This window comes from Spinacia oleracea, chromosome 6 (assembly GCF_020520425.1).
Source record: "Spinacia oleracea cultivar Varoflay chromosome 6, BTI_SOV_V1, whole genome shotgun sequence".
Classification (NCBI taxonomy): Eukaryota; Viridiplantae; Streptophyta; class Magnoliopsida; order Caryophyllales; family Amaranthaceae; genus Spinacia; species Spinacia oleracea.
Window position 1 is genome coordinate 140755600 of NC_079492.1, and position 10087 is coordinate 140765686.

Below are 10087 nucleotides of genomic sequence, written 5' to 3' on the forward strand. Positions count from 1 at the left end.
ATGTAAAGATAAAAATTTGTATCATTCGGTTAATTTAAAGTAGTATAGAACGTATTTCAACCGTATAAAAGGTTGAAATATTACATGTTGAGGCTTTCATTTTGGCTAGTAGATTTCTCAATTGTCCACAAGCTAAGGCTAATTCATTTTGGCTAATTCATTATACACGGGCTAATTCACTATACACAAGCTTTTAATAACCGATCAAGATCATATCGCATTTTAACCATTAAAAGCGAATGTGTATGTTGTACGATGGAAAAAACTCAACGATCAAAACGAAACAAAGGAAAACCCTGCACCCAAAGTGACCTCAACGATAAAAACTCATTGCATATACAAAGTAGCTACATTAGTATAAAATATTAAGATACAAACATTCACGTCTCAAAAAATTCACTTGCTAATTGGTTGAGACGAGACTTTCAACATGATGATGACCCCCAATTGGAACCCTGTCAAAACCAATACCTTCGGCATGTTCAAGATATTCTACAATGGAGTGGTCAACCACCTTTAGCTCCTCACGGGCAGGGTTGTACCAAACATTTGCCGGTTGATGAAAAAGCAAGAATATATTCGAATATCGAAGGGATCCATTTCACCCAACAATCGGAATCACCAGGTTGATGTTGCTTCATAATCCAAACATCACCAAACAGATTACGCTCATCACGCATAGAAAATAATCTCAATACAGCTAGAAACTAGAATATTGAGTATCCGAGATTGTAATTTATTTGAACTTATCAATGCGCTGTGTTTGAGGTTGAGGGATTGGAACGCCTTCTTTATAGGCAGGTTGTGTTTGAAGGATTCGAACTAGAAAGATAGCTTAAGCACATGCATAAAAGGTTGGAAATTTCTTTAATTACCAGCCCACTCTAATTGTTTTCATCTATTTCCCATTGTTTCTAATTAGTTTACACACTTTTTTTTTAAACATTGTTCCATATTTTCAACCTTTTATTAATTATTAGCGAATGGTTGAATTGCGTTTTCTTTGATACAAGAAAACAACATTTACTTGTGTAATCACATGTACTTTTACTTTGTTATTTTAAATTTGATTTTTTATTTCACATAATGTAATAAAAAACAACGGTCTACTGATAAATTGGTCCGTTTTCAATATGGAAAATGTCCCTACTTAATCACAAAGGACATGAAATTGACAGTTATTAATATGATCTCTCTATATATACCCCTCACTACCCTCCCATTTGTGTGTAAATACCATTAGTAGGGTTTGTAATTAAATTTATCGTGTGCAAGTACCTATCTTGATAGGCCAATTTATCGTGTCCGGTTTTTAAACGGTTTGGACCGGTATTTAAGTATTGCGATTTAAGAGGTTAAATTCAACTTTTTCACAACTTCTTATACAACTTATACGATATTCCCATAGTTTTCTTTATAAGATTAATTAGCTTTTAAAATAATCCGGGTTTTCGATCGGTGCGGACCGGAATTTTCCGAGTTTTACCCGTAATCGAGTATTTTTGTGGACCGCGGATCGAACAAGAATTTTTAGGTTCGATCCAAATCCGGTCTGATTCAGGTCCAATTCCTGTCCAATTATACGAGTTAACTTCTCAAAAATGATAACATAACACTTAAATTGGGATAATGAAGTACAATAATTGAGAAATGTTTACGTCTCAAATGTCAAGAAGTCAAAACGGGTCAGCAATTTGGTACGTATCGATTATGAATGAACACATAAAATCGAGTAATTTCCGGTAAACGTCGGATTAATTTTTCTTTTTCGTTAATATATCACTTCGATTTCGGATGAAGTAAATGATGAATAGTTTTACGCCTGGACGAACTTTCACACGGTTGAAATTGAGTACTCCCTCCGTCCCGGAATACTTGATCTGTTTTCCTTATCGGGTCGTCCCTTAATACTTGACCTGTTTCTAAAAATGGAAATATTCTAACAATATTATATTATTTCTCACTCCACCCCTATTAACCCACCTACCCCTACTCCATACAAAAAATAATTAAAAATTCAAACCCTACTCTCCCCAACCCCACCCCTTTACACATTTCCCACTAACAACATTAAAATAATACCCCACTATCAACTACTACCTATTAAATTAAATAAGTCAATTAAAGTTCCTTAAACTTTGTGCCGGTCAAATCGGGTCGAGTATTCCGGGACGGAGGGAGTAACATTTTAATATTTAAAATGATTTAATACCGATTTAGCTTTGTTCGGGCGTATGCCGAATTCTGGTGTACGGAGTAATTGAATATTTTGAAAAAACCTTAAAAAAAATAGGAGGGAACATTCCACATTTTGTAACATTTTGGGGTGACAACCGTGACATAGACATTGAATCGTCCCCTGAATATTTCCTCATCCCGGAAGCAACACTTCACAATTGCCAATTGCCATGGCAGCTTCATCTTCTTCCTCCCTTCCATCAGGTATTTGATCCCACTCTCTCGTCCTCATCCTCTTCCTTTACATTTACGAATTTTATTTACTTAAAAATGTCATAATTTCAGAAAATGAAGTGGAGAAGCACCCATACCAAGATGCAGAAAAAGCAGGGCCAAAGGGAGCCTTTGAAGCAAGGCAAGTGAAGTTAGGTTTTTATGTAAGAGTCGACATGCCCGGAGTTCCGCCGGACGGCGTCAAGCTTTTCAAGTACAGCGATACTCGTACGGTCACCTTCACCGGTAAAGCCCCAATTCTCTGGCTTCTCGACTCTTCCGAAAGGGTTTACGCCGGTTATGTTGTTCTTGATCGTGATCCTAAACTCATCGACATTGAATTCATTGTCAAAAATGGTTGCCTGAGGTTGTTTTTCCCTGACGCCGAGGGTGTTCTCCACTTTTTCCCTTCTAATAACCACTTTTCTCTCTCTCCTCAACCCATCATTTCTAGAGGTTTACCATCTTTAATTTTGTCACTCTTTTTCTTTCAATTTATTATTATGATTGTCATAATGGTCTAATTGATCAAATGTTGAATTTGTTCAAGGTTCATCTACATTCTGGCCTTGTCAAGACTCTTATGATGACCAAATTGACGCCCAATCTAATGTAATTTTAGGTATATTGTTATATGTTTTGGGAGTGTAATTACTTGAGTTTGCCTAATTGATCTGGGTAACTGGGTTTCGCTAAAGTTGGGATTTGATTTCTGTTTGTTTGAAGGCCGTGTTGACAAGGTTGTTTCCCACCCCGTCAACTGTTCGTGCTGCAAAGGCGTTAAACGAAAATCTCATCTTTCAGGTTCTTATTTATCTATCACCAATTCACCATCTATTCATCAATGCATGTTGTTAATCTCCTTAGTTTGTTCTTAACTCTAAAACCTTATAATGTTGTATCATCGTATTACCTCAATTTCTAAATAATTGAATTATTTTGACTTTTAACACTATTCATTTATCTTACTTTGACCTCATAATAGTGTTCCGGAATTTCATCCGCTTCATGATCTTGTTCCTCTATTTTAGTTGAAGTAATTTGCATCTGGAGAGCTGAGTATATGTTCAATTGAGCATTGTCGAACATGATCACCAATTCACCATCATATAATGACATAAACTACTTGTTTTTTGTTATACTACGATTCAGTTACAATATACTCCGTAGTTAGTTGATTAAATTAGTTAATATCCTCACAAGGAAAAAGGGAAAATGATCATCTGTGTAGCACAAATGGTACATGTTTCTTTATATGGAGTAGTTAGTGTTTGCTTTACGCGCTTCTTGAATTGTTGCTTGTGGGATTGATTGCAAATTAGCTTCACATCTAAATCATAGAACAGTACATTCTCTCTTAATGCAAATCATCTATTGATCTTCTTTTTCCGCTTAACCTTTCTTGGGCATAAAAATCACATCAAAGGGCTCGTTTGGTTGAACATAGAAATTAAAACTTCATAGGAGAAAGTTTTTTATGATAAATAGACATTCCTACTAAGTAGGAAATGTTATTTTGTTGAACATGAGAACTTTCACTTACCTACCTAGGTAAGCAATTTCGTCCGTTTAATGGGAAGTGAAACTTCCTAGGAAGTGCAACTTCCCATATTTTTGTTAATCAAACATCTCACGGTCTTCCACTTCCTAGGAAGTCATGTTTCTCATGATTTTCCATGTCAACCAAACAGCAACTAAAGCTTGGTATACTATCTATAGCAGTTTATTGAAGGAGCCATATATATGCACATTTGGACGGTGTTCCAGTGTTTCCTATATGATTCAAATCGGTATCTTTTCAAGCATTGGTAGAAAATTAATTGTTTGTTTAGTAAGATAAATCAATGTTTGAGTAGGTTCTCTAATGGTTACTACTATTGTTGGCCATGATACATTTATTCATGGTAAAGAACATTTTAGCGCGCTTAAATTGGTGTGGTTTCTTTTTTTTGTTAGTCAACTCTGCAAGCTTTTCTAACAAAACGAGTACCTTAATCTATATCCAAGATGAAGTGTGTGTAATTTTATTCGTTTGCCCTTTACGTGGTTCAAAAAAGTTCCATAAGAAAGCTTCTTCAAAGAGAAGGAGGTAAGTCCTTAGGTAATAGGGGGTTGAGAAATGCAATTGGACTTGATTTGGTTTATTTGTGACCATTGCTGTGTTATACTGTTATCTATCCCCTAGCTCCATCAATGATCAATCCATGTACCTCGTAGTAGTCCTAATTTGGAGGTTATTTCCATTTATCCCTTCCTCTGTTGTCCTAATTTGGAGGGTAGCAACAGTTTTACTTTTGTTAAATTTCTTAATTGACTTCTGAAGTTACTTCTTTCTTGATATATATATGCAGTTATTGAGCCTTATGAATATCGATATTCCAATCCATACTTGCTGCAAGGAATGCAAGGAGTTTGCGATAGCAAAGTGCTAGATGGGAAGACGCTGTCCATAAGGGTGGATATGCCAGGACTTAAAGAAAACAGTTCATTTGTAATGGTTAATCGAGGTAACAAGCTTACGGCTGCCTATAGGGAAAGGTACAGAGAGTCTTGGAGTTCGATGAATTTGGGAGGGGTTGGACCAAAGGAGTACCGTTTTGATGAAGGTGGTCGGAAGTACCTTTGTTGTGTCATCCTTCTATGTGATTGCTGTGAGATTGATGGTGCAATTCAACAACTGAAAGATGGTGTCTTGAGGGTATCATTGATAAAGAAGAAGAAGAAGAAGAAGAAGAAGAAGAAGAAGTAGTAGAAGGTGCAAAGACTGTAAACACCTGATGTTTCATCAAGTAGGAACTACGTAGTACTAATTTGGTTAGGCCTTTTTAGACCAAATTTAAACTAGCACTTGTACATTGTTCAAACACTCAAGTAGGTTATGTTGTGAATTTTGTGGTTTCCAGACTATTGGCCGAGTATGTCCTTAACAATACGTTTGTAAATCGATCAACATATTTTGTTATCATGGAAAATGGACGTTTAAAAATATTTATAGTTTGAACTTATCGATGGTTGCATAATGCTTATTACGAGTATCTCTCATTTTCATTTTTTTTAACACAAAGGTAAAAAGGAATATTTTTTTTTAAGAGACCCTCGTTGCACGGGGAACATCAATATCATAGTGTCATACTCCTATGTGTCTAACATTTGAGAAAGAGGTGAGCTTTTAGGGTGGTGATCGGAACATCGATTAAGTTCCAATCAGATTCTATCAGATTTAATCAATTTCAATACTTCCTCCGTATTTATTTAAGAGATATACTTGGCCGGGCACGGGTATTAAGGAAAAAAAATTGAATGAAATAAAGTAATGAAACAAGTGAGGTTGAGTAGATATTTTAATAAGTAAATTAAATAAGTGGGAACCATGTCATTTTAGGGGATGGGTGTGAGAGTGGGGTGTAGATAGATTATTTAATTAGATGGTGGGGTTGATAAATTATTAAAAATGGCAAGTGTATTTAAATAAATACAGTCGGAAAAGACAAGTGTATCTCTTAAATAAATACAGAGGGAGTATGTTTTAGAACAGTTCAATCTATGACCAAAAAAAAAGAAAAAAAAAAGAAAGCACCCTTGCTCTAATAGTCTAATGCACCCAAGAAACTTGTTTACTATGGCCAAAAAAAATCCAAAACATTAGGTAGTCGTACTAAATTACATTGTCCAAAATTTTAAAAATATTAGGCTATGAATACCTATTTGATGAGGAGTCGTATCAAAAGTGTTGATGAGGAGTAGGAAACTAGGAATAGCTCTTTGATGAAATGTATCAGAGAAATGAGGCTGCTACAGTATAGTATAGTATAGAGTGTAGAGTGCAGCTGGCACCCCTTTTAGGCTTTTGGACACCTCCTTTTTATTTACATCAGAAATCAGACTGCACCATTTTTACACAAAATCACACTCCACCTCTTTCTCTCTTCTAATCATTTACCTTGTATCCATGGCAGCTCCTCCTCCTTCTTCTTCCTCTCTCTCTTCCGGTTTGCATGCTTTCCATTACCATCTTCACTCTTCTCTCAATTGTTTTCTTTCTTTTTGAAAAATCTACTTTTGTTTTTTTGGGTTTTAAATCTGAATATTGTTTAAATGTTGGTTGCAGAGGAAGAGGTGAAGCTTCATCCCTACCAGAAGAGAGGACCCAAGGGAGCTTACGAGGCAAAACAGGTAACCGGGTCGTGGAACGGCGGTAAGAAGAAAAGCTGTCGTGGTTTGTACGTTAGGGTGGATATGCCTGGTGTTCCTGACGACGGCGTTAAGATTTCAAAGTACTCTGACACCCGCACCGTCACCTTCACCGGAAAAGCACCAGTTGTGTGGGCCCACATCGATTCATCTGATAGGGTGTATGCTGGGTATGTAGTCCTTGATAGAGACCCAGCCATGGTAGATGTGGAGTGTCGGGTTAAGAATGGTAGCCTCCATTTGTTCTTCCCTTGCTCCGATGGCTCCCTTCATTTTCTCTCTCCTAACAATTCTTCCATCCCTCCTCAACAAGAATATGATGATGATACTGGTTTGCTTCTTTCTTTCTTTTTTGTCCTTTTCTTTTTTTGTTTTTTTTAGTTGCATTTTTAATTAATTATTCTAATATTTATTATGCAGTGGAATTAATTGAGATAGGGGAGCTCTTTATAACCCACATTGAACATGCTCCTGAGGAACCTTCTGGTAATTCCGTCCCACTTCATTTCTAACATTAAACTAGTTGTTTTAGGTCTTGTTTGGTTCATTATAAGTAAAGGAAAGTTAGAGAATTAAAGGAACGGAACGTAACGGAAAAGATTTTATTTTTGTATGTTTGGTCTAAGGTTTAAGGGAAGGAAATGATGGGAAGAGAAAGGAAATGTAAATGACAATTTTTTATTTTCTCTTATCTCTCAAATTCCTCCAATTTTGGGAGGAAACGCAATTTGGATTATACACCCGGGTGCACAGTGTTCATGGTGCACCCGTTGAACATTTATTGAAAATCTAATGAACATTGATAATGATTTCAATGTACATGTACTAGTGAAATAATTTAAACTATATGTTATATGGATTTGAGCTATATGTTCATTAGCTATATGTTCTTTGGGTATGAATAATACGAAGTATGTTCTTTGTGTTTGAACTATATGTTCTTTTAAAAACAGGGTGCACAATATTGTGCACTCGGGTGTATAAATCATATTTTGGGAGGAAAGGAAACTGAAATTTTATAAAGGATATTTCCTCTTTCCCATCAAAATTCATGTCATTTATCTAACCAAACATCAAAACATAATAAAAATCATTTTCTTTCCTTTCTTTTTCTCTAAAATCCGCTCAACCAAACAAAGCCTTAATTGCATCGGTTAACCTTATGGGCAGATGCCTCGATTTGTTTTAATTGCATCTGTTAACAACCCTCAATCTTTTGCTTTCTGTTTTGTGTGTGTGTGTGTGTGTGTGGGATGTTTTTACCCCTACCAAACTCCATGGATGTTGCACCTAATTCCTAAAGCAAATTAATCAAACACAATCATGAACTTTAATGTATTATTGGATTCCCCCCTATACTTGATCAAATGATAATTGCAACACAAGAGAGCTTAGCAATCAACGTTTTAGACCACTCACCCATTTCAGTTTAGCACTGACCATTGAGCACAAGAGATTGGAGATGAAAGGGTGTCAGACTGAGATATTAATTAAGGAGAAAGATGGGAACTTGTAGAGTTGTGGACTGTGGAGGCCTCATGGGTAGCCAGAAAAATCAAGTCAATGTTCGAAATCTAACTAAAGGTCCTAGCCAATAACCTACTTCCTATATGCCAAGAACTAAAGGCCCTTGTTTGCCACTTTTGTTTCAAAAGATCATTTCTCACAAAAGTAACCACATAAAAAGTCACTCTTAACATATTTCCCTTAAATATATAACATTTTATCTAATTTCTTATAATCCTAATTGCTATGTGCATATTTGAATTAATAAATGTTGGGTTGAAAAAGGTGTTACATATTATAGGGATAAAATTGAGGGGAGGAAGACCAGAGCACATCAACCCGTATCTTCTAAGCGGGGTTAGAGGAGTGTATGAACACAAGATAGTTAGTATTGGCCACACTCAACATCTTATTTATGTGCGATTAGATGTTCCAATGACAAACTACAAATTGTTTTGCCTGACTGAGAATGCGGATAGGCGCATCACCTTCGCCGTTGATGCTGCTGAGAAGGACTCGACGTTCGATGAGGGTCTACGAGGTTACATTGGTTCATTGGTTACTAAATGTGAATGCTGCCAGTATGAGATTGTTAAGTATGATATTACAGATGGTGTCATTCGTTTTTTAGCTAGCAAGAGTTCTTCTGTTGACCTGCGTTCCAACATTTATTGCTACGAACCTCCTTCTAGACCCGGTCAACCCCCCAAGCGTAAAGCTTTTGGTAACCTCAGAGTCAGCTTCGAGAAGCCTCGGCGTTGATGCTAGTACTCTACCAGAGTATTGGTGTTGGTTGCTGTGACTACTTTCCAGTTGATATGATTTGGATCAGTATCTTAGCTAGTGAGCTTGCATTATGATCATGACACTTATTCGTATGTTTTATGTGCTTATTTGAATTTTGTAATATGCAAGCATGTACAAGGGGATCTTGTTTCTAGGTTAGCTTGAACTCGATGTTGAAACCTAAATTTAGTAGCGGGTATGTTTAAAACTGAGTTTGTTTTAAAACACTACTTATTTGAGTTATATGGTAATTCAAGCTCCTATATATGACCAAAACAAAACAGCTATTCGTAGCATTTTTTGAAGATGCAAGTCTCTAGCTTGTTTCTGGGGGCTTCAGATATTTGGTAATATATTTTCAGACGTCTATCAGTGTTTGTCGCCAAACTGTTTAATTTAAATACTACTGTATTAGTTAAGCTTAAGAGTAATGTGGTTGATTAGGATTAGGGGAGGAAGGCTTTGTGTTCATGGGTTTCAGTTGCCAGGTTGGTTTTAAGGTTAACTTTTGTTAACTCTCATTTTAGGTTAGAGATAAGATTTATTCTCATCGCTTTCAAAATCTCAAATCTAAACGCTGCTCCTCAAATTTTGGGGGTTTTATAATATGCTTTCCGAGTCAATTTTATTGACTCATGTTGGTAATGAGCAAGGTGAATTGCTCACAAAGTCTCTACAACTGACCGTGATCAGGTTCTTTCACTTCCACTTCTCTCTGTGTCCTCCAAGTTTCGCAGATTTTCAAGGGACTCTCTCAGTGTTTGCTGCCCATACGTAGGCTATCTCTTCGATAAGAAATCACGAATGACAATGGGAAAATAAGTACTCTGCATTTCATCAACCAAGGGATGACAACAGAAGATGCTACTATCTATTATGTTTTTCATAGTTCTTGTGTTGATAGCTGTTGTAACTCAGTGTAATATTTATGTAGTGTTTTTTTTTTTTCAATTTATTTAAGTTAAATCTATGTAAAAAAAATCCATAGTTTCTAAAGGCAGAAAATCAATTTCTTTGTGCAAATTTTGAAAACTCACAACTACCCTTATAAATCCTTATTAAATATTTTTTTTTAAAAATATATCAAACTCATCATTGTCTTCCTATGCTTTTGCACCAGTGCCGCTGAAAGTGAGATCAAAACCATTAATAT

General features: G+C 36.0%; 2 protein-coding genes across 4 annotated transcripts; both read left to right on the forward strand.

Moving 5' to 3' along the window:
* The first annotated feature begins 2261 nt into the window (after nucleotides 1-2261).
* On the forward strand, nucleotides 2262-5439 carry LOC110788308 (uncharacterized). Of its 2 annotated transcripts, none has more exons than XM_056831316.1 (5): nucleotides 2262-2442; nucleotides 2524-2697; nucleotides 3002-3073; nucleotides 3178-3255; nucleotides 4803-5439. In XM_056831316.1, the coding sequence occupies exons 1-5, from the start codon at nucleotides 2409-2411 to the stop codon at nucleotides 5198-5200; spliced, it is 756 nt and encodes a 251-aa protein (XP_056687294.1). In that variant the 5' UTR covers nucleotides 2262-2408; the 3' UTR covers nucleotides 5201-5439. The 2 variants fall into 2 exon arrangements, with proteins under 2 accessions (XP_056687294.1, XP_021848625.1); XM_021992933.2 differs by having other exon boundaries at nucleotides 2266-2442; nucleotides 2524-2907.
* Nucleotides 5440-6213: 774 nt separating this feature from the next.
* LOC110788298 (putative 57 kDa heat shock protein) lies at nucleotides 6214-9957 on the forward strand. 2 transcript variants are annotated; one of them, XM_056833321.1, is made up of 4 exons: nucleotides 6214-6440; nucleotides 6560-6973; nucleotides 7063-7128; nucleotides 9628-9957. In XM_056833321.1, exons 1-4 carry the CDS (start codon nucleotides 6401-6403, stop codon nucleotides 9726-9728), a joined length of 621 nt encoding a protein of 206 aa, XP_056689299.1. In that variant the 5' UTR covers nucleotides 6214-6400; the 3' UTR covers nucleotides 9729-9957. The 2 variants fall into 2 exon arrangements, with proteins under 2 accessions (XP_056689299.1, XP_021848616.1); XM_021992924.2 differs by lacking the exon at nucleotides 9628-9957 and adding an exon at nucleotides 8450-9164 and having other exon boundaries at nucleotides 6238-6440.
* Nucleotides 9958-10087: the final 130 nt, after the last annotated feature.